Here is a 24,562-nt window from a genome sequence, read left to right as displayed (position 1 = left end):
TGCGACTGGACCAGGTGGGATTTTGGAAAGTTGATGGAGAACCCCAGGTCCGTGAGCAGCTGGAGGGTCTTCGCAGTGTGTTCCACGGCAAGCTCCCTTGTCCTTGCCCGTATGAGCCAGTCGTCCAGGTAGGGGTAGACGTGGATCCCCTGAAGGCGCAGCCGCGCCGCCACCGGTGCTAGGCACTTGGTGAACACCCTGGGCGCCGATTTTAATCCGAATGGGAGGGCCTTGGAACTGGTAGTACCGCCCTTTGAAAACAAACCTGAGGAACTTTCGGTGTCTCTTTAGAATAAGGATGTGGAAGTAAGCATCCTCCAAGTCCAACGACGACGACCGGAAATCGCCCTCCTCCAGCTGTCCCAGCGTGCTGGAGGGTGACCCTCCGGAACTTCTGTGCCTTGATGTATTTGTTTAGTCGTCGCAGGTCCAGGATGGGACGCCATCCTCCTGTCTTCTTCACGAAGAAGTATCTTGAGTAAACTCCGCAGCCCTGAAGCCTCTTTCCTGAGCATCGCCCTTACTTCTAACAGCCGTTGAGGGACGTGATTTTCCTTCCTGGCCACGGGAGAAATGCGGGGGCACCCCTTCTGGAACTCGAGGGCGTGCCCCAGGGCCAGGGCGTCCAGCACCCAACGGTCGGTGGAGAGGACTCCCACACGCCGACGAACTTCGTCAGCCGGCCTCCCACCGGGGTGCTTCGGCGGGGGCCCGACCCGACGGCCGGTTCAATCTTGCTTGGAGGCCGCTTTGCCTCCTTGGCGACGACGGCGGCGGGATCCACCTGACTTGCCGCGTCCCCTGTAGGCCTCCTGCGACGAAGACCTTGCCGCTTGACGGTACATAGAGGAGCTGCTGCTGGCTCCCATGGAGTCACCCCCCCGTCTGCCTCCAGAGCTCCGAAAGGACGGCCGTCGCTGTTGGAGCACACCCAGTGCACGGGCCATCTCCGTGTCCGTCTTGATCGCCTGAAGGGATTCATCAACCGCCTTGCCAAAAAGGTTGTTCCATCGAAAGGCATGCCCAAAATCTTGGTCTGAACGTCCTGGCGGAAATCCGTCGCCTTGAGCCATCCTCGTCGTCTCAGGCAAACGCTGTTGCCCAACTGACGGAAACCGGTGTCAGCGATATCCATAGCCACCGTAATGGCATGGTCCGAGGCAATCTCACCTTCCTGCAAGATTTCCAGGGCCTCAGCCCTCTTGGCATCCGGAAGGAAGTCCAACAGAGGGGCGATCTTGAACCACAACTCCCTGTCGTAGCGGGCTACAATGGCCAGGGCGTTGGCCGCCTTGATGGTCGTCGCTGCAGATGAGATGTCCCATCGCATCCAGCTTCCTACCCTCGCCGTCCGGAGGGGAGGTTGAAGTTGAGTCCGATGCCCCCCTCCCCCGCTTTCTTCTTGGCCGCGCCGAAACGACCGAGTCCGGGATAGGTTGCGCCTTAAGGCACATGGGGGAAGCGTCGGGGACCCGGTACTACTTCTCGTACCGGTCCCTCTTCGCAGGAGCCATGGCAGGGTTCTTGAGGAGGGCGAGCCCCTCATCCCAGAGGTCATCAAAAGTGATACAGCGAGGACCGTCTTCCTTTTAGCCTCGCGCCGTTGGTAAAGGAACCCCTCCTTTTCCTCGGGGCAGAGCTGAAAGAGCTCAGATGCCCTGGAAATCATTGCATGGAAGGATCCAATCTCATCGGGCGGGGACGCCCGGGCAGGGGGGCGACGGGGGACACGTCCCGTCCTCGCCTCTATCGTCATCCGTACCCGTCGTAGTCGTGTATCATCCTCGGACTTCTATTTCTTCTTCTCGCCTGGCGGGCTCTTACCTTCCAGCCAGTTGGAGAGACGGAGGTGACGATCCTTCATGGTCCACTCCGACATGTTCCCACAAAACACGCAGTCCTTTTCCTTGTGCGTCTTATCCTCATGGAGACAGTAGAGGCATAACGAATGCTCGTCCTCCTTGAAAACGTTCTGAAGCTGGCATCCAGGGCAGGTCCTGAATAGCTTCCTGGGCGTCGAGCTCCCTTTCTCCTGGGCCATTTCCGGGCTAGGCCTCGGAACTTCTGGAATACTCCAAAAGCGTAACACGACGAAATCTTCACCCTTGAGGGGCGTAGAAACTCCGAAACGGATCCCCGTTGATCGGAAGTATAAACAGTGGCGCTTGAGGCTCTATTTAACCGAACAAATGAGAAAAACTCCTGAAAAAAGCACGCAAATGCAGCAAAAGCTCGAGAGCTAAGCACGAGGACTCCCAACACTTGAACGTGCGGTAAAAATCTGAGGATGGCTGCCAAGGGCGGGGCTTAGGGAGAGGGCAGTCATTGGCTGGGGGCAGTATGACCCAGAGACCAGTGATTGGTTACTACCAAGAAAGACAGATCAGAAACGAAACTGATACTGATTTTTTTTCTATACCGAGGATTCCTGGCTTGACGACGGGGAATATTCATGAGCATGTGAATCCATGCCAGACCCCATGCTGGAGAAGTAAGTTGTACTTGTTCGTTCTGTGTGGCATATTACAATGAAGAGCAAGTAAAACATTTTAGGGATCGTCTTTCTACTGGGCACATGGGCATGCATGCGCCCATTCGACACGCATGTAGACAGTCGTTTCTCAGTGGTTCAATGCTAATAAATCATTACATGTATTGTTAACCTCGATTTCTTTCCTCGGTTTTTCGCATTGCTTTTAGAGCCTAAAATACTCCATTGCACTATCCTCGCAAGCAAATAGTTTCAGCTCGGCCGTAATAAATAAAATGAATAATAGTAATAAAGATCGGCTGGTGAGACTAATTTCAATTTTGTTTTCAAAACAGGTACATCCTACCCTACTGCGACGGTCATCTATTCTAGACCCCGGCCGATGGATTCTTTAATCGCCAGCTGCAGCTTCTTGCAAACAACTGCACTACTTTGACTATGTTATGGGACGATCGCCAAGGGCCCATGTGCCCTTACGCAGTACTAGCGGCTAGAAGCAACTTATCAACCTTTACGGTGGCCTAGTGGAGGGAACAGCCTTGGGGTTCAATGTGCGACCAAAGTGCTTCTTTTAATGAAAACCAGCCGCCTGTGTACCATAAAGGAACAGCGCGTGACTCACGATAAACTTTAGTGGATTTGCGGGTCGAGAGCAAAGAAAAAAAATTCCATTCCGATTTAATGGCAATTGCTGAATATTCTCTAAACATTTAATGTCAAATGTACTTTACCAAATGTACCGTATTGCTGTTTGATTTTAAAGTAAAGTTTCATATTCCAAATTGTGGCGCGCTGTATTGCGAGTTGATCGGTGTTGGTTTCCGGGTTCTGTGTGAAGTCGCGTGCAGCCTATGCAGCACAGTAACGTCATTGAGAGAGGCGGGAATATGAATGTTTTGATAATGTCAGGCTCAGGGGCGGGGGATATGATTTAGTGCCGCAAAAACAGGTCACCCAGGGCGATGGGGCAAGTGATAGGATTATCACAAAATGGCCTGTTTTCGCGTGCGTTTAATGGACGAAAACTCGGGTAAGGTCCATAGGAAATTTTTCTAATATCGAGCGACTTAGGCTTAAAAACACATGGCCGACCCGTAAGGACATTAACATTTCTGATTGAACCGTTCCTTTAAAGGGTTAAGGCTGGCAACTTTCATCTTGCCACTCTCAACTCTCCCTCTGCTGTCAAACACTCATCTGCCAGCTCCTGGAAGAACTTGACCTTGATGTCCTCGGTCTTACCAAGACATGGTTCACGGCCAGCTCGATCACGAGCTTTGACAGTGCCCTCCCTGATGGCTACAAGATCCTCTCCTCACCCAGATTCACCTGACCTGGAGGGGGTGTAGCCCTGATCTCCTCTGAGTGGATTCCTGCCTCTATCATTCCCATGCAGACATACTCTTGAATGCCTTGTCTGCAGACATTTCCCCCCCCCCTCTCCTAGCCACTCTCTTATCGTGGTTACTAACTACTGGTCCCCTGGTCATATCACCCAATTTCTCTGACTGGGCGGACCTCTAGTCCTCCCTCATGGCCACTACCACTCAACTCCTTCTTGGTGACCTCAATATCCATCTACTCTCCCTTTGTTCCTCCTCTGAACTCTTCTGTGACCGCTGTGATTCCCTCTCTATCCTCCCCTCTGGCCGGACTCTCTCTGCAAGGCACACACTTGCTGTCTTGATCTCCTCTGACCTCCCCCTCTCCATCCCCATCCCACCCCCTGACCACTCCTCTCTCCTGGTGCGATCAATCCCTCTCATCACTCCCTCTCTACGCCCCAGGCCAAGCCAACCCAAACACTGCCACCTACCTGGACGGACATCCGGCCCATGAAGCGTGTGTCAGTTGAGGCTTTCGCCGCCACCTTCTCGCCCCCCTCCTCCGCCTCTGCTGACTCACATCCTGAAACAGCCCTGTCTATTGCTCTACTCTTCCATTTCTGATACTCTTGATGCTCTTGCACCTGTCACGAGGATCCGTTTGAAGCCCAAAGCCAAGTACAATTCTTGGTAGGACTTTGACCTAGCTACACTTAAACCGAAGTGTAGGGTGGCTGAGAAGAAATGGAGGGCTTCTTGTTCATCCTCTGACAGACTGGCCGGTCGCCTGCTCCAAAGGCAATACTAACTCTCTGCCCACACTAAGAAGAGAGCCCACATCCAAGCCCGTGTCTCTGCGGCATCGAACAACTCGGCCGAAATCTTCAAAATCTGCAATGAGCTGACCAACCCAGCTGCAGTCTACCTCTCCTGTCGCCTCCCAGGCCCTTTCCTCTCACTTCATTTAAAAAACCCAGGACATCCTGTCCTCTCTCTCGTCCCCTCCCCCTTCGCTCCCCTCTCCTGTGAAATCCTGCCCTCCTACAGCCAGCCCCCTTCTCCCACCCTCTTTCTCGTCCTTTCCTCTTTTCTCCCCCTACGAGGTCTCTAGACAAGTCCGATCTATGAAAGTCTCATCAGGTTCCTCCCTGCTCTTCCAAAACCATCAAGGACCACATGAACATCCCCGCTCCTGCCCTGGCTGATTTCGGCAACCACTCCTTCGCCTCAGGAGCATTCCCCTCTCCTCTGAAGCACTCTTGTACACCCTCTTCTCAAGAAGCCCACAGTTGACCCTTCTTGCCATGCTAACTATCGCCCAATCTCCATCACTCCTTGAATTCCTTGGGCTGTGAATGAATGAGAAGGAGTTTAGAAGGCGAGGTTCTTGGGACTACAGGCAGAGTGGACATCTGGAAGAAAGATCCGAAGAAGAAATCGTGAAGAGAAGCCTGCTGAAATCTCCTGGACCTCAAAGTGCCTGGTGAAGCCCTGCTGCTGTGCTGACCTTTTGTGCATCGACCGAAGCTCCGGACGGGACAACTTTGTCCCTTGGGCTGGTGGGACCAACTTGCCCCAAGGCGAACTCCACTTTGGCACAATCCAAGACTTGCTGTGCCTCTCCAGTATTGCAGAAGCCCAATGCCAAGGGTTGAGTGCCCATTATCGAGTGCAAAGTCTTCCGTGGAATGAATCCGGCCAAAAGCTCCAGGAGCCTCCTAGGGACACTCCAGAAACAGTAAATCTCGATCCAGAGTCCCCTCACCAGAGTCCAGGACCGAGGGAGCAAGGAAAGTCCAACCAGGGATATTCGTTCTGCATCAGTACTTTTTGTGAGGTGCTGAAACCACAAAGACGCTGAATCTAAAAATCTGTAGCTTCCTCTCCCGAATACAGTAGCAGGAGCTAGCCAGACGTCCTCACTACTGTCCCCATGAATGAGGCCCAGGAAACAAGGGTCTGCTTGGCTGTAGCTAGGAGGAATCCAGCTGGAACACTTTCTTCAAACCAGAGGTACGGTGGGGGGGGATGGTGTACCTATTGCCATACGTCGTGCTTTCTCACTTGAGAAGTGCACTGGCTTAACTTTTCTGAGTTGATTTCAACTCCCCTTGCACAGGCTTAACAGCTTATGTTCACTCCAGTGATTTTCTTGAACTATCTGACTTAGCGAAAGACTTCATCAAAACTATTGACTGTGTCCAATTGGCTTTGGCTGTTCTGGCTCCTTAAAGGCACCCTTCTAATTTATTGACTTTGGCATTGCTTTCCCTTTCATAGGTTGCAATTTATTGAACACTTACTGCTGGGAAAGGCTTACCTAGATTTCATTAGAGGATTCAAACTGTGTATGTTATGAGAAAGTATGTTCTAAGCTTTCCCTTTCCTTAAGCCTTCCTTCGTGAAACCCAGAGTCTAAAAAGTATATTGGTGTTTAAGATAAAAGCAATACCATCCTGGTTATTGAAGTCACTTCAGGGTGTAGGAGAAATGTATTAGCATGTCCAAAGAGTATTCACCACCTTAATTGACTTTGTAAAGTGATTTCAAAGTTTGCTTGACCGTTACAAAGAATTGCCCTTTTTGTATGCATGTAATAGGATTTATAGAGCACGACCAAGACGCGGAGGCATCAAGGCGCTAGCAGGAACGTTGCCAGAGGAGAGCAGGACAACATGTTAAAACAGAAAAGTTTTTAGCTGCTTGCCGAAGATAAAGCATGAATGCCCCTAATGTAAAAAGGGAGCGCATTCCACAGGGACATCCAAAAGAAACTAATTGGATGAACAAAGAGGTCTCTTAGGCTGGTAAAGGGAGAGCTTCCTCTGCAGGAACTCGGCCCCTACAGAGTGAGTGCCTTGATGAACTGTGCTAAAGACCTTAAATTTCACCCAGGTTCTTACAGGCATCCAGTGAAGACGCTGGAGGAGGTCATGAGAATGGGAAAGTCTGGGGAACTAAGAGCAAGCCAGGCGGCTGCATTCTGTAAGATCTGAAGGCGTTGGAGTAGTGTTTCTGGCTGGCCAGGATAAATGCTGCTGCAATAGTCAATTGCACCCATGATGGCGGCAGTGACTATTTTGCTCATAGCCTCAGTTGGAAGAAATAGAAACACTTTCCTCAAAACACTCAGTTTTCACAAAATCGCCCTGGCAGACCGCCAAGATCTGCACCTCTCTAGAGCCTGAAGACAATCTTAATCTCGAGGCTCTTCACCACAGTGCAAGGTTTTGGGCAAGGTCCCAGGCAAGCAGGCCAAAACCCAGAGGTCCAACTACTGAGGGCCTGTCCAATCACCGGTACCCAAGTCTTTTCCCCATTCAATTTGGGCACACAGCTGAAAGGCAGGCTCTCAGGAGCTCAGAATGGTTTTCCCTAGGGGCATTCAGACGAAAAAAGATCTGAGTGTTGTCTGCATACATACAGAAATGCACACCAAAACTAGCAATGAGCTTGGCAAGTGCCACCATTTATATATTAAAAAGCAAAGGGGAAAGTGCTGAACCCCGAGGGACTCCGCAGTCATACACCATCGGAGGAGAAGTAAAAAGGGGAGGGCCGAGGGGGTGTCACCACTTGAGTGCTATCCGATAACCCATTTTAGAGGCATTCCTGCAACTCCAGCATCCAAGAGGCATTCTAAGAGCCTCTGGTGATCGACAATTGGCTCTGCGGTCCTGAGCCAGAGCGAGGTCATCATGGAGTGTTATTTTTACTGATTGCGTACCCATCCCAGGTCGAAAACCGGCCTTAAAGGGATGAAGAATATTGTTGGCCTCAAAATAAGCCGCCAGCAGAGGAGTGATGGATCAATTCCTGCAGCTTAGTTATGGCCGGAAGAAGCGAGATGGGGCGGTAGTTTGAACACTGCAGGATCCAGAAGGGGCTTCTTAAGCAAGGGGGGAAACCACAGCATGCTTAAGGGGAGAAGCAATAAATCCTGTGGCACACAAATGTTGGACCACATCAGTGAGCAAAGGAACCAAGTTCGTAGATGGATCCTGCAGGATGTACAAAGGGATAGGGTCCGCAGGAGAAGCCAATTTAAGCTTCAGTAATGTACAAGACTTTTCGTATCTGTCACAAAACTGAAGGTACTAAAACAATGTCCGACAACACAGACTTAACGGAACCAGAAGAGACGAGTCTCTCCACACATCTTCTCCCGTATCATACGCATTTTAGCTCATTGCAACCATATTTCTTCTTTCCTCCAAGATAGAGTGCGGGTGGCCATAGAAGGGGGTTGCACAGGAGCAGAAAGTTCTTTGGCTACCACAAAAAGCTCTTTTGCAGATCATGGGACCTTAAGAGGACGGTCAGCGTGCAGAGCGTTGGCTATTTTTATAGACTGTTCTTGATTGTGAGCTTTTACACAAGCCACCTTAGTATGGTAATCGGACAACAGACGCCACTTCCGCTCCAAGCGACGGCACTTCTGTGTCAATAGTCTGCGTTCCAGAGAATACCACAGAACTGAGGGCACAGTGCGGGTAGGGAGCAGCTGAAGAGGGGCCAATGCATCAGCTGTGTGTTTACAAGCAATGACCAGAGCATAGCAGATATTCATGCCCTTGTTTCTACACTGTTGAATAGTTGCAACAGTGTTAGAAATGAGGACCATGGAAGCCTAGCACCAGCAGTGTAGAAATTCGATCAGCAGTGAGGACTTGATTTTAGGAGAGATATAGGGAAAAGCGAAAAGGATCAAAACATTAATCAGACCATAGCACAGGCAAGGGATTAGAAACCTGAAGATCCGCAATATTAAAAAAAATCAAATCAATTTGATTACCACCTACATGAGTGGGGCTGTGAATACAAAGAAAAAAAAAACAATCTTCAAGAGAGGCAACAAGGCTCTGCGCATGAGGGTCACAGAAGATTCAAGTTAAAATCTAACAAAACTATTTTCGGATAGAAGAGGAGAAGATCTGCAATGACATGCTCGAAATCAGCTACAGATTGATTGCTGACATAGAACGGAGTGCGGTACACTGCAAGAAAATAAACAGCATATTCTGGGGAGGCCTGCAATTTAATGAGAAACAACTCACAAGGGAGATTGTGATCAAATTGAACTGACAATTGAAGGACTTCACTCCACTCTTGTGAGGTAACTGATCTAAATGTAATATATCAGTTCGCTGGAAGAAGTTGAATATTCGGACCTGAATGTGCATTAAACCAAGTCTCGGTAATGCAGAACACATTAGGAGGGTATGTTTCTAAAAAATCTCTCAGATCCTCCCGCTGTGCAACTGCAGAACTGGCATTAATCAATAGGGCTTTTTGTGCAGGAAAATAGCCAATAGATTTCTGAAGCACCGAGGAGGCAGCAACAGTTAAGCATGAATAATCACAAGGCCATAATACATTAGTGGGTGCCAAAGCAATAGGCTCATAGCTGAGTAGGCAATACAATCCTTAGAAGTGTTAGTACTTACGCCTCCAGAGCCCCACAGCCCGGTCTTGCCACGGATGGGCACAGACGGGCTTGCCTTAAGCGCGCCTGAAGCACCCGCCCGCTGCACAGGCTTTCTCCTCAGCACATATGTGCTGGAGGGAAATTAAAATGAGGCAGATTGCCACCGCCTCCCGAGAGACAGAAAGAGGACTTGTCTGAGTCCCAGGGACCTCAAGGCAGCACGGATGAAGCAGCAAGATTAACAGCAGGTTGAAGCTGTCACAGCCAGCAATAAAGCCCGGTTCGATTCACAAATTGTTTGAGATTGCTGAACTAAAACTGATGTGTAAATAAATATTTATTTATAACTGAAACCTTTAGTGTGCAAGTGTTACTTTGGTTACTTGCATTGACGGATTTCATCTGTACAGCTCTACAGTGCACATTTACCTCTCTTGAGATGCGCCTGGCTGCTCAGTCACATTACCAACTTGTTTAGTACAGACCTACACCAAAAGGTGGGTTACCTAATACCAAGCAGGTAAGTGTTGTGTAGTCTCACACAGTGTGACTGCACCAATTCTTACCCAACACCTAATAACCCCCTCCTGCCCCTGAGAACACTCATGCTCCAAGTATAGGGAAGGGCTCATACGATTTGGGCCTTTTGCCTAGAAAATGTAGTACGTGTTTAAAACGTACTTATTTGTAATAGAGTTGGTTTGGTAACTGTCACTCTGAAATATGAGCAGTACCAACGTTCTTACTGACCTTAGAATGCATTTTTCCATTCTTAAAAGTATATAAGGTTATTTTACTCAACTGTGAATTGGTTCCCCCACTTGAAAAAAGTAATGCTGTTGGCTTCACCCAACTATTTCTTTCAGAAAATAAGTATACGTTTACCAACTGGGTCTTGCTCCGCCCGACTTGCTGTATAGCCTGTTTAAAATAAGTCTGCCTTGGGTTTTACTTATCTTGAATAGCTGTGTGCCATTCTTGATAAGTGCACCGTGGGTTTTACAAACCTTGGTCTGCCAAGGGCAATCCTAAAATAGTTTGAAGAGTTATTGCTTACCTTAGTCAGTGTTCCACTGATCTGAAAAGCAACTGTAATAGTTCGGTTTTACCAACCGAGGATTATCATGAATGTAGTTTGAGGTTGTTAGGGAGAATTCTCATTCTATGGCTAATTTCCCTTACCTAGCGAGTCCCTCAGCAGCTTTGCTGGATGTCTGGACTTTATTTTTTCCACCTGGTAAGAGTGTGAGCTTTTCCCCCACTCTTACCTGTGTTTTGCCATGTGTATATCAACTGTTTTTGTGATTGTGGACTATGGAGTACACCACTTCAGTAGCCCCACTCTTTGTGTGTTACACAGCACCTTCAGTAGTGACACAGGGTTGTAGACTTCCCACCGACTCCAGTTTCTAGTGCTGACTACTGTCCCCCAGAAAAGGGGGAAGTTGCATTAACTTTACATAGTCACTTTTACCACGGATCCAGTACACCCCATCTTATATGGAGTTTTGGAGAGGGTTAATTCTTAACCCTTTTTATCTGCGCGTCTTGGAGCATTGTTTCGGTCCCTTAACATTAAGACTTGGCTGGTGGCAGTGGTGCCTACCGTAATTTTCTTATAGCGATTATATTACATGACGTGGTAACGTTTTAAGCTATTTTAGTAGCCTCAAACTTTAAACCCCTTGCCCAAATACTTTTTTATTTCGGCTCCGGTTTGGTTTAATCGTCATTTCTTTTTGTTAATATCCTTCTTGGGTCTTTCTTTGCGTGGCAAACCAGGTTTGCCACCTTTGTTCGCCGACCTTTGGCGGGCTTCTGACCAGAAGCCCTCCTTTTACCTCTGGCTGTCTAGGTGGGCTGATTGTGAGGGAGGGGTCACCCCCTGCACAGGGTCTCCTTAGAGACCGAAGTCGCACTTTGTGTTGATTGGCTGAGGTGGTTGTCCAGGCTGGACAACCCCCTTGCTGAGCGTTTGACAGCCAGGCTGTGTGAATGGGGGATTTTGGCATAAAAGGCAGCACTCTTGGGCTAGAAGGCAGCGTCGCCACTGGAACTGCAAAGAATCGAAGAGAAGCGGAGAAGAAGACGGCTGCTGCAACCCCAAGTCCCGGTGAAGCCTTGCTGCAGTCCTGAGCGATCTACCCTTCAACGACAAGAGAAGATCCAGTCCGGAGTCTTCTTCCCTCGAGTCTGGTGGGATCAACCGGCTCGCCCTTTCTTCCATCAGAGGATCCGATCCTGGGTCGAAATCACTGCTGTACTGTAGTGGTCCGAATAGCCATCAGAAGAGTCCTCTCCTGATTTAAAGGAGCACACCTTTTATTCATTGTTGTCTTTTTCGCTGCTGCTGGCCTCATCCCTCGGTAGTGCAGATCGCTCCAACCATCCTTGTCCCCACGACTGAAGCTGCAGGAACTGTGAGTCTGCAGGAACTACCAGGAACAACTGCTGTGGCACCAGCTTTTCTCCAACGGAATAAAGTACATTTGGTCGTTCTCTCCGTCTGACCATCCGGAATCGGGGTGAACCCTTTTCCTCCACAAAGATTTGTTCCTTCTTCATTCCCTCTTATAACTTTTCCTTCCATCTGACAATATCCAAGTACTCTTGGTATCTCGATTCCCGAACTGTTCAATGTGCGATCCTCGGCAACTGAGAATCTGCTCCATTGACACTGGCGCAGGCCTATTGACTTTACTCTGCATCTTTGAACGAGTCCCCCAATTCCCCTTGCCTTGACAAAAGTATTGCCTGAGATTTTATCCACTTTACTCTTGTTTTACATTCTAAAGTGAGTATTTCTATTCGCGGATATGCGTTAGTATCGCGACACTGGTCTGTCAAACCCTAATGTACTTAGCTTGAATTTGCTGGAACAAGTGGAATTGTTTGTGTGTAGTGTATTACGTGTGGTTTTGAATTTATAGACGTTTAGTGTTTTGTGAACAGATGGTTTAAAATAAATGTACTTCTATTTTTTTACCTGAAACCTTGAGTCAGTGTTTGCTTGAGTCACAGTAATTGCGGTCCTTTGTGTAATCTCTACTACTGCTCATTTACTCTTGAGATAATGTTGGCTGCTCTGCTACCACTTTCAGTGTAGTACAGACTTGTACCAAAGGTGAACTTGTATTGCCACTTGTAGTCTTAATTGTGTGCAGTGGTCCCCAAGGGCACTGCACAGGATTCTGCCTAACAGAGGTTCATACTGTTCCAAGAATGTACTCAGAAAAGTATACTGCCAACAGGATTGGATTACTATTTGATTTCTTCACTGAGTGTCACTGCATGACTGACAGGGTCTACTACCCTTGAATTACAAAAAAAAAATCTAAACGTAACTTGCGGTTTTACTTCCCCTAAATAGGTGTGTTCTATTCCAAATATGTATAATTAGGACTGACTTAACTAGAATTACTGTTGGTTATTCAAGGTTTATGCTTTGGTCTGTGTACCAAACGCATTGTGTTTATATACTGCGTTTATTGTTCGATGACAAAGTACTTACCTACCAAGATCTACCTTGGTATACTTATATTTATAGTAAAACTTTCTTTTTATGATACTTCTGGGTATAAGTGTTTCTTTGGAACCCTGTTGGCCTCACCACAAGTTGGGCAGTAGCCCTTAAATGCAGCTGCAACACTATTACCGCGACATTTAAGGGACTGCCCAATCTCGAGTTGGGCGGAAAATTGAGTTTTACCTCCACCTTTTTGCTGAAGGTAAAAATCCAGCTTTCCCGCCATTTTCTGCGCTATTGCTCGACATCTGCAGCGCTGCTACGCGGAGGTCTTCCCACACTGTCACAAGATTCTACTGCGTCAACAAGGATTCCAGGGAGGAGTCCCAGGTCAGCCAAGCAGTGCTACGCAACCTTTTTGAGATTAATCTGTTCCAGGGTTAAGTGATTTGGTTCTGTGAGCCTTGCCCCCCCCTGTGGTTGTGTACATGTACTGCTGTATAATCTTATTCATGAGCATCTGAATCCATGCAAGACCACATGCTGGAGAACAAAGTTATGTACCTGTAACTCTTGTTCTCCAGCATGGATGTTGCCTGGATTGACATGCAAACCCTTCATCCTTCCCCTGTGGCTTCTTGGCTCATACTGCCACTTTATGTGAGCAACCAACTCTGAAGATGGCCACCAGGGGTAGAGTTTAGGAGGACAAGTCTCATTAGCTGGGGACAGAAATACCTAAAGGACAAGGATTGGGTATAGACACGACAAGCAGTTTTCAGTCTAAAGAGAAACTGCTTTTTTTAACCGAGGATTCCCATCCTGACAATGGGGAATATTCATGAGCATGTGAATCCATGGAAGACCCCATGCTGGGGAACTGTTCCGTTGTAGATCTCTGTAAAGTGCTCCATTGCTTCTTGAAGCTAGGTCCGCACTCAAATACATCTATTGCCCACATTTTCCTTCTACTCTGTTCCTTGCTCTAGACCTCCCGAGGCCTCTCTGCCTGCCCGTTTTTAGAAAACCTGGTAGAGTTCCTGGCAATTGAAGCCCTAATTATTCTTGGGGATTTTAATCACTGATATGTTTTAAATAACCCAGACAATGAAACAAATTAAGTACTTTTTTCACAGTATCTCCTAACGTGTCTCCTCTTCCTCGCATCATCAAGCACATGGCTGTTAGGGAGTATTCTCAGAAATGTGCCAATTCCCTTCTACCAGAGACCACCAGCTCTTTTTGCTGGACATTAGGACTTTTACTTTCCAACCTGGAGAGAGCGAGACATTTTTCCCCACTCTCTCGTGTATTTTTCTGTGATTTGGACTCTGTTTCTTTTGACTTTGGAGTCTGACAAACTCCATAGGCATCATTTTTACATTGCGATACACAGCACCTTCAGTGCAATGACACAGGGAAGTCTTAGGTTTCCCAAAGGTTTAAATACCATCTCTTGATGAAACTACTATTTCCAAGAACAGTGAAGTGAAATTCAATTTACTTACATTTTGTAACGTTCTAGACCCAGCACACGCATCTTACAATAGGGTGCTGGAGGGGTTACTTAGTATCCCCTTTGTCTAGTTCCTCACGTAACATTTTTATGGTACCCTTTCTACAATTAATGGCTAGTGGCAGTGGTTTACTTTTTCCTACCATTGTGTTTTTACTGTGGGCTGCAATTGCAGCTGCAGTAAAGCACCCATGGGTTCCCATTTTGTCCAAATAGCCCCGGTCGTCTTTTTTCTCCATTTCTTGTCGGAAAGGTCCTACTTGAGATTTACTCTGCGTGCCAAACCAGGTTTGGTCCCTTTGTTAGTTTTGTCTTTGGCGGGGTTCACTGCTAAGCCCGCCTCTGGCTCCATCGTGTCTGGCAAGGCAGGAAGTGAGGGAAGTGCCCGAAACTCCCCGTGCTTAATCCACTTGGTTACAGGAATTCACCCAAATGTGATTGGCTGGCTGTTCTTGGAGGACAGCCACCCTGCTATGTGAGGGACAGCTAGGCTGCGAATGAATGGGAGAAACCTGCATAAAAGGCGAGGCTTTTGGCTTGGAAGGCAGAGTCAATCACTGGACAAAGCAATCCGAAGAAGAACTTGGAAGAGATGCCTGCTGCAACTCCTGGACTGTTGGTTTGCCCGGTGAAGCCCTGCTGCATTGCTGAAGCTTCTGAATTTGCCTTGATTAGAGAAGCCGGCTACAGACTACTTCTCCCCTTGAGTTGGTGGGACCAATCGACCGCAAAGCGTACTCACATCAGTGGTTTCGGCAGAAACTCAACCACTGACCTGAAAACTTGCCAAGTGAACAGCTCTTCTCCACAGGTGTGGTTTTCAGGATCCAGTCCCCAGGAAAGTACATACTGACCCAACAATGACCACAGCAACACAGACGAACAAAGCCTCTTGTTACATCTACCTTCAATACAGGAGTGAACAATCCTGTGAAGTCGCCAGGAAAGAGGAGAAAGGCCAAACAAATGGCTTAGCTAGCAGCAGGGTGAACAAAAAGCAACATAAGGAAACGGTCCCAGCATGGGGACAGCGGATAGTGGCTGTTAGGACAAGATAGTATGCAGTACCCTGTGGGAGACTAAACCAGCCTTGTGTGAGGGGTCAATGTGAGCTGTAGGGTTGTAACAGAGTTTCACAGTGACAAGTATCCAAATAAACACACTCGAGGTTTCTTGATTAAACAAATATTTATTAATTTAACAGTCAGTTGAATAAGCCTTCTTTAGAAGGGAGCAAATATATGCAACACAAAAATATACTTCAAAAAAATACTCTGTTTCTTTAAATCAGTAGATACCCATTTGGGATGGCACAGACACATCCTACACCATGAAGTGACATATCTAGGACACTGGACATTGATAGATCACTGGCACATTTAGAGCAATACTGAGGTTAGTGTCAAAAGGAAAAGATGAGGGAATAAAACAATGGTTAAATATTCTTAAGCAGGGAAGTACTTTTTGCACCCTCCAAAGAAAAGTAAATTAACCCTTTCCCAGCTCACAAGTTATCTAATGGGTGACTTTTGTTCATTAACAGTTTAAATTACAAGTCAGAGGTAAGAAGAATCTTACAGGGAGCGAGGCAAGCCAATGTTAATTGAGCAAAAGTCTAGGTGAGCTGAAGCACTTCTTGAAGGTAAATAAAACTATTGCACAATGTTTTAGAAGTCTTTGTAGAAAATGAAATCACTGTAGGACCACAAGCTGGGAGGCTTGTGGGGGCAAAGCTGCAAGCAACTCTGCAAAAGCAACCAAGACAAATCTCAACTGAGAGCTAGCAAGGCTACACAAGAGGTAAGCAACCCCTTAGTTTGCAGTACCTTTGGTGTGAAGAAATTGGCCCCAGCTGGCTTTTGTTCCAGTGTAGGTCTGCAGATCCTGTTCCTCAGTCGTGGGGACAAGAGTGAGGACGGCTGGGGAATCCTGCACTACGAATTGAAGGTCGGCGGCAGCAAATGGCAAACTTCAGATCAGCTGCACTTCGCAGTTTCAGCTCCTTGCAGCTCTCGCAAATAGCACCACGCGGTTCTCGGATACCTTTATCGCATCTGGGGTCCTGCACTCTGTTGAAGTGCATCAGGGGTCAGTCCTGCTTCATGGGAGTCCGGAGGATCTTCATGGAGCTCGGATATGACTTCAAAACGATTCACTCGATCCTGGTGTTCCTCTCCCTGGCAATTGGTTCCTGCAGCAGCAATGGAAGTACAGCCAGCTTCGAGAGGATGTCCAGACAAGTTCACTTTGGGGTTGATTGGTCCCACCAACACAAGGGGAGAAGTCGTCCTTGGAGGGCTTCTCTAGTCGAGGCAAATTCAGAGCTTCAGCACAGCAGCAGGCCTTCACTGGGGAAACCAACGGTCCAGGAGTTGCAGCAGGTGTCTTTTCCAAGTTCTTTTTTGTGTTCCTTCATTCAGTGGTCGACTGCCTTCCAAGCAAAAAGACCTTGCCTTTCATGCAGGCTTCTTCCATTCATTTGCAGCCTAGCTGTCAATCACACAGGAGGGTGGCTGTCCTCCAAGGACAGCCAGCCAATCAACTTTGGGTGCATTACTGTAACCAGGGGGATTAAGCACAGGGAGTTTCAGGCACCTCCCTCACTTCCTGCCCTGCCAGACACTCTGGAGCCAGAGGCGTGCTTCACTGGTGAATCCCGCCAAAGACAAAACGAACAAAGGGACCAAACCTGGTTTGGAGTGCAGAGTAAATCTTAAGGAGGACCTTTCCAACAAGAAATGGCGAAAAAAAGACGGCCGGGGCCATTTTGACAGAATAGGCACCCATGGGTGCTTTACTGCAGCTGCAATTGCAGCCCGCGCTAAAAACACACAATGGTAAGAAAATGTAAACCACCGCCACCAGCCATTAATTATAGAAAGGGTAACATACAAATGTTACATGAGAAACTGACAAAAGGGATACTAAGTAACCGCTCCAGCACTCTATTGTAAGATAGTGTGTGTTGGGTCTAGAAAGTTACAAATGTAAGTAAAGTCAATTTCACTTCGCTGCTCTTGGAAACAGTAGTGTAACCAAGAAAAGGTATTTAAACCTTTTGGAAATTTGAAAGACTGTCACAATTTAAAAAGATGATGCATATGGAGTTTGTCAGACGCCAAAGCCAAAAGAAACAGTGGGGTGAAAAGGTCTCGCTCTCTCCAGCATAAACATGTAAAGACCTAAAGTCCAACAAAAGAGCTGGGCGTCTCTAAGGTAGAAGGAATTAACACATTTCTGAGAATTCTCCCCAACACTGGCACCCTCTGGTGTCACAAACTGAATATCTGTTCAAATGATTAAACCGAGCCCCCCAATCCCTCCTCCAACCCTCCACCCCAAGATCCAACTGAACTGGTCTCCTGCAACAGTCCACAGCCAAACAGAAGATTCTTGTGGCAAACCGTGGGAATGCTAAAACCCAAACATTCATGGGTGGAAGGTTTCAAATGAATCTATCAAAACTGGGACCAGGAAAGGCTAGGGACCCAAGCGCTTGTACAGTCTGCGGATATGCCAATTAAGGGCATGTATTTAAATCCTAGACAAATCACAGCAGGTGAGTAATTTGTGGGGTGTACTGCTCAATACACCACTTTAGACAAACTTTAAAAACACAGATACTTTCACACTGTGCATAGGTCAAAGTATTAAATGCTTGGTCGCTTGTAGTTTATTGTATTCTCAGTCATCCGGACACATGTTTCGAGCAACTGCTCTGCGTATCACCAAGTATTGATCGTGATAAAGATGTACTTGTTGGAATCTATATCTCCTTGCAATTGTGGTTGCATCATCGGTGATGTGTGGCTTTGCCCAGAGCAATGCCAGTGATTCAGATTAATTCAAAACCTCCCACCCATCACTGTTTTGCTTTCAAACTGCAGGAATGCAGCAGTAAAATAGCCCAAAAACTGTTCCAAAGTGGAAGGCTCGAACCAGCAGAAGTTGAGAACCACCAGGAGTCTTCTGTAAATCTTCACCAACTTAAAGCCCCCAAAAAACCAAGACCAGGCGAAGGCCAAGCCACTGCACTTAAGATATTTCCAAATATAAGAGCTTTAAAACTGCCAAAGTGGTGTAAAGTGGCAGGAAAACTTCGGCAAATCAGCATTCCAGGAAATCCGAACCCAGTAAGCATAATCTTCCTTAATGATCCAGTCACACAGGGACTTACACCTTGAAGTTACGAAGACCGAACATTCGCAAAAAAAGCCCTTGACAGGAGTAGGACCCCCACCATCCAGAAGGGGCATAAATGGAGCACATGGCCCCAGAAGGATGAAGTAACTCGGTGGCTCAGATGGCAAACGTGCAAAAACTGCCCCTGCAGCATGACAACAGTGGTGGTGACCAGAGACAGCCCACACTGGCATATCTGGTAGAGTATTGGAATCCCAACATCTTTCCAGGCAGCAGAAACTTCCAAAACCAAGGTGGGAAAATTCAGTAAAACAGCACGGCTCAGAACACAATCCTAGGATGGAAGGCCTGGTCCTAGCAGGTGAGGACCAGTAGCAGGACTAATAAAACTCTGGCAGGGTGCACACAGCCGCCAAAAACCCAAACCATAGTTATCCACAGACCACTGCATCCAACCAGTATGGCCAGAAATGGAACTAAAAATGGAGAGAAAGATGAAAATCCTCAAGCAGGAAAGCAGACCTGCTCCCTGCCAGCTCAAGAACAGGGTTCCTTCCCCGTGTGTACCTTCACATACAGGAGCTTGCTTCGGTCAACCTCCCACCAATCTTAAAAGGGCAGGGGGGGTGGTGGGGGGTAGACGGGATTTTTAAAAAAAATAATAATTGTCAGCCTGTGTGAAGATTTCTAAAATCTGGTCGGAAGATTTGGGAGGCTATCCTAGTTATGATAGGGGAGAAGTTAGCCAAAACCCAATCAAGGTACGTGGATAAGCAGTCAAGGATTAGTCTCGGGTGAGCGAGTTGGGTCAAGGATCCCCGATAAATTCACACAGAATTGCACACAATTCAATTTATACAGACGAAACTATTTACGGAATGTAACAAACAAAATCCTACCCAACAGCGAGCTAATCAGGTTGACATTTAAAAATAAATTAAAAAAACACCAAGGCACATCAGAGTGCAGTGGCCTGCCCAGGGGCAGGAACTAGTCTAAACCAATCCAAACAACTATGGAGGCTGTCATCTTGGCCACAAAAAAGCCGAAATGGGCAAAACAGACATTTTAAGGCCCGTCTCGGGGTGCACAGAACAAAATAAGTTCCTGAAACAAAATGTCTGATAGTAGGACTAAACAGGTTAGTATCCCCATGGTTATCATAAATGTACATTGGGCTACTAATCCTGTAAATCAGTTTGCATCCTGCTGAAGCCAAAACTAAAGATGAAAATGGCCTAAAACCAATGTAGGTCAAAAATGTGACTGGGCGCCTTATGGGCCACCCAATATCCTATACCTTAAAGGTAAAAAGGGATGTATGAGCATGGGAACTTCAGCTTAAGACCCTCTGACCTCCAGAAACAATTGTAAGACTCAAAATGAGACTACAGAACCCCCCCCCCACCAAAAGAATAGGGTATTTGTGCCCAAACACCTGCAATTGGACATAGAGGGGCTTTAAATCACCTTAGAATTCCACAAGGAGGTGTGTGCAAGTAGGATTGCCTTCTTGGTGTAATCAAAACAAAAAAGGAGAATATACCCATAAGTACATTCTTTTTTTCCAAGCACCACCAGTCATACGGAATCTGTAAAATGCCATTTCCACAACGAGTTGGTTACCCACCCACATTTCCACAATAAAAGGAAAAGTTATTAAAAGCACTTAGCAGTTGTTCGATCAAAAGATTAAGAGGACCCAAGTCTTCTACTGGAAATCATGCCTCTAAAACGTATGCTGTTTTTCACACGAAAAATCTGAACAATTTAAAAAAAAAAAAGACAGCAGCACACATCTTGTGTACATTCTTTTGTGTAAGGGAGGTCGCAGTAACCCAAGCAAAACTTTCAAATTGCTTTTTATTAGCTTCTCTGTTAAGCAACAGAATGTTTCAATATTGAATTATGTATTCAATTGTGATAAATATGTAGGAAACGCGCTAACCTTTCGCGATTTCACTGCTGCCATAGAATCATTCATGATATCCTAAAATAGATGGGTCTAGTCACCAACATTTACCATTGCTTAAAATATGCAAAAGTCCTTTTGCCAACTAAGGGATAGTTTGAGCTTTAGTGTTCCATTTAAATGCTTGTGTTACTGCCTAAGGTGCATTTGGTCATTGCCCCAGAACAGTCTCGTTTGCCACCTCTTTCAATAGACTATTAGGTTATGTGCATGCAACAATTTCACAAACAGTAAAATGAAAAAAAAATGTTTATAAAAACCCAAAGAATTGTACTCTTACCTCATGGAATACATTCAGAGCAGTGTCTGGGGAAGTACCATCAAAGTTATGAACAATCCTGTTGCACCATTTTAACACATCTCTAAAAAGGTAGAAAAACAGTTTCAGAACTTGCAAATCTCTTAAATAACTGCATTTGATTAAGAGTCTACATGCATTTTAAACCCATGATCTGTTTGAGAAGTCAATTACACAGTAACCTTCTCCATCAACTTAATAGCCACCCCCCGCCCCCGGCATTGCCCAGGTCTGTAGCAGACATGCACGTGGGGGTCTGCCAAAGCCTTGTGCATGTTATATTGTGTCCCAACTTCCTATTTTTGGAAAATCGCAAAATCTGCAAACTCCTGGCATCGCCAATACTGATAGAACAGGGACAGACCCCGCTCCACCCCTGTGCAGGGCAAATGGGTGTGGTTGGTCAAATTTCACTAGTCGGTACACCTCAGACTGATATGCCGACCGTGGGCCAAACTATCAGCCCATCAACTGTTCTGGGGCTGGAGCCACCCCCCATACATACACTTTCACAGAAATATTTTTGTACATTTATTTTCTTTTAACCCATATGCCAGGTGTTAGTGGAGGTTTCTTAAGTCCACCAAAGGTGAGACTTTATAAAACTATCCCTTGGCATACAGGCCAACTCTTAGTCTAAGAGCATACTACTCAAATGTTAGGTACTATGGCAGAACAGCCAGGCGTATCTTAGGAGGAGGATGTGAGCTGCAGGTAAGTACAATGCTCAGTAAATAGATGGGCCCAAATAAATCGTTACACACTTGTAGTTCTAGTAAAATATACATTGAGTACTATTTTAACTAATCAACTGTTAGGACAGTTTTTCTGAAGTTCTACCCAACTTCTTCAAAAGCAAATGAGGCAGTACAAGACTCCACTCTTAGTATAAGGCTGTACCACCCGAGTTCATGGTAGTGTATACAGAGCAGCCAGGCTTATCTGAGGAGGGAGAGAGGACTGTAGAACCAGTACAAATGAAATAGTAATACAAATGGTCCAAAGAAACTATTTATTGTAAAAATAAAGGATTTATTTAAAATACAGATAGTACTCATTTACCCCTATATTTATCTGGGCCCATCACGCATTTTATGTAATCACAATTATCAAAACACAACACTATGCTTGAAGGTACACAGACAAAAGTATAAACTTTATTTGGAACACCTAACAATAGTTCTAGGAAGTCCAAACCTTTTCATACACATTCAGTATAGGTCACACCTATTGAGTAAAATCCAATGGTTACTTTCACAATTACATTCAGTAATGCAAGGGCAGTAAACCCTACCAGTTGTACAGGGGCTCTCAGTACAAATCACAATCAGTCAACTGGACAATATACTTTGTGAATTGTGGAACGCTTATTCCAGGTAAAGTAAAAACCAACAACTACTTTTGTGATAACACTCAGTTATACTAAGTGAGTAAAACCTAAGGATGTAATATTCAATTACAGGTGCTTTTGAGATCAGTGAAACACAGATTGAGATAAGCAGTAAATCTTGTAACTTATTTTTGGGATGGCACACAGCTAACTCAAGGTAAGTTAAATCCATACCTCACAAAAAAATCCAGGTTAGATCTTTCCCAGCTATACAAGTACCTTATGTATGATCTGAGGGGCCGTTAGAACCAAAGACTGAGTGTCTAAAAACAGCACAGAGAAAGCAAAACCCAATGTTACACTTACTGAATGACTCAGTTATTCTAGTTAGGCAACAACCTAATGCAGACTTATTCTGGAGAGGCAAGCAGCAAGTCAGGGGAAGCAGACCCAGTTGGGGAACACTCATACAATTATCCTAACAGGCCTAATCAGGTGAAACCAACACATAACTTTTGGGAAGAGGCACAACCTAATTCACAGGCGAGTAATATACCTTCACATCTACTTTCTATTAGAAGAACAAGTTACCTGGTAACGTTCTTTCGATGGAATGGTCCGACGAGGTATATGTGGGCCATATCTATGACAGCAATCACCACAGCTGTGCTGCTTCGGAAAATCTTTCGGCGTCTGCGTCCTGCGTCGATGACGTCGATGACGTCGATACGCCGCCCTCGAGGACTTCCTCCGACGGCCAGCATCACTGGATGTTATAAGTAGGATGCACGACGCCCATAGCCTCAGTTGTAGTTTTTCCCCAGAACGTGTGGCACCAGTCTTCTGCCAGTCTGACCACACAGCCTTGCAGAAACTTAAGCTGCAATCGCATAAGAAATTCTGTAGCGGGGAAGGCAGGGAGGGATCGATATGGAATAAGTCGTCGGACCATCCCATCCAAAGAACGTTACCTGGTAAGAGAGTAACTTGTTCTTTGAGAGGATTGGGTCCTCCAACGTATTCCATATCTATGACAGACTCCCAAAGCAGTACCAATGCAAGGAGGTGGGAAAAGAATTTAGAATACAGAAATTTAGAATACCCAATCAAATTGCAGAGCAAAGGACCGCCTTGCCAAAGGCCAGATCCTGCCCACGGATGGAATCGAGGGAGTAGTGACGTAAAAAAGTATGGATCGAAGCCCAGGTGGCTGCATCACAGATGTTACAAATAGGAACACCCTTCTGTAGGGCAGTAGAGGCAACCATACCCCTGGTGGAATGGGCCCTTACCCGTCAAGCGGTAACATTCAGAAATTGCCAGAATAATCCAGCGAGACAAAATCTGCTTAGTCACAGCTTGTCCCAAACGCTTTCCAGCGTAACCAATGAAGAGTTGATCGTCCACTCTGACCCGGGACATGCGTGAAATATAAAAGCTTAAAACTCTCCTAGTATTGAGCCTATGGAGCCTCTCCTCTTCCTTAACAGGATGCGGAGGAGGATAAAATGCCAGAAGAATAACCTTCTGCCCTAAATGAAATTCCGACACCACCTTCGGAAGAAAGGTAGGACGGACGAACTCGAAGGACAACCCTGTCCTTATGAAATACAGTGAAGGGTGGCTTAACTGAAAGTGCCTGTAACTCACTCAATCTGCGAGCGGAAGTGACCGCAACCAAAAATACAGTTTTAAGAGTGAACAGTCTCAAAGGGCACGAATGCAAAGGCTCAAACGGAGCACCCATCAGAAACTTGAGAACAAGGTTAAAATCCCAACCGGGCACCTGGAAAGGTGATGGAGGGAACACATTAGTGAGCCCTTTCAGAAACTGAGAAATTAAAGGAATATTTAAATATGAAGACTCTTCAGACGAGCACTTACATAAGGACAGCGCCGCCAGGTAACCTTTAACGGTACCCACTTGCAAGCCCCTGTGGCCTAAAGAAAGCAAAAAAGACAGAACCACAGCAATGTCACATGAAAACGGATCCACATTCTTAACCCTGCACCAGTCGCAGAACTTTCTCCAACAGCAACGGTACAGGGACTTTGTTGCAGGCCTTCTGGCCGTAAGCAACATCTCTAGCACATCTTCAGGGAGTTCCCAATCCTTGTACCTCAACCTTTCAGAAACCAAGCCTGAAGGTTGAGGGATCAGAACCTCTGGATGGAGAACCTGACCCCCCCCCCCCCCTCCCGTGAGAGCAGATCGTCTCGGTAGGGAAGACGACGTGGAGGGCAGATGGACAAGTCAAGAAGGTCCGGGTACCACGTCCTCCAGGCCCATGCCGGAGCAATGAGGATCATCCGGGAACCGAACCTTCGTAACCTCCGCAGCACTTGCGGGATGACGGGGACTGGAGGAAACGCATACAGCAGTGGGAATGACCACTCCACCACAAACGCGTTTCCTAAGGCTCCTCTTGGAGGAAATTCCCACGAGCAGAACCTTTCACACTTCCGGTTGACACTGGAGGCGAAGAGATCCACTGGAGGGTTCCCGCAAAGGGCGAAGATCTCCAGGGGAATCTCCTGAGCCAACTCCCACTTGTGAGAGATCGCGCTCTGCCTGCTCACAGCGTCCGCCGTC

General features: G+C 46.7%; 1 protein-coding gene across 3 annotated transcripts in view; it reads right to left on the bottom strand.

The window, feature by feature from the left end:
* The window catches only part of MDN1 (midasin AAA ATPase 1), a 2,688,524-nt gene that overhangs the window by 2,494,574 nt on the left and 169,388 nt on the right, over nt 1-24,562 (bottom strand). For all 3 annotated transcript variants that reach the window (XM_069606482.1, XM_069606484.1, XM_069606483.1), the window contains exon 11: nt 20,622-20,703. In XM_069606482.1, the coding sequence (XP_069462583.1) occupies nt 20,622-20,703 (82 nt within the window). The remainder of the gene's footprint in view (nt 1-20,621; nt 20,704-24,562) is intronic.

This window comes from Ambystoma mexicanum, chromosome 4p (assembly GCF_040938575.1).
Source record: "Ambystoma mexicanum isolate Mex_15411 chromosome 4p, UKY_AmexF1_1, whole genome shotgun sequence".
Taxonomy (NCBI): Eukaryota; Metazoa; Chordata; class Amphibia; order Caudata; family Ambystomatidae; genus Ambystoma; species Ambystoma mexicanum.
The sequence above is the reverse complement of the archived record's forward strand: the minus strand, read 5'-3'. Positions and strand labels throughout refer to the sequence as shown.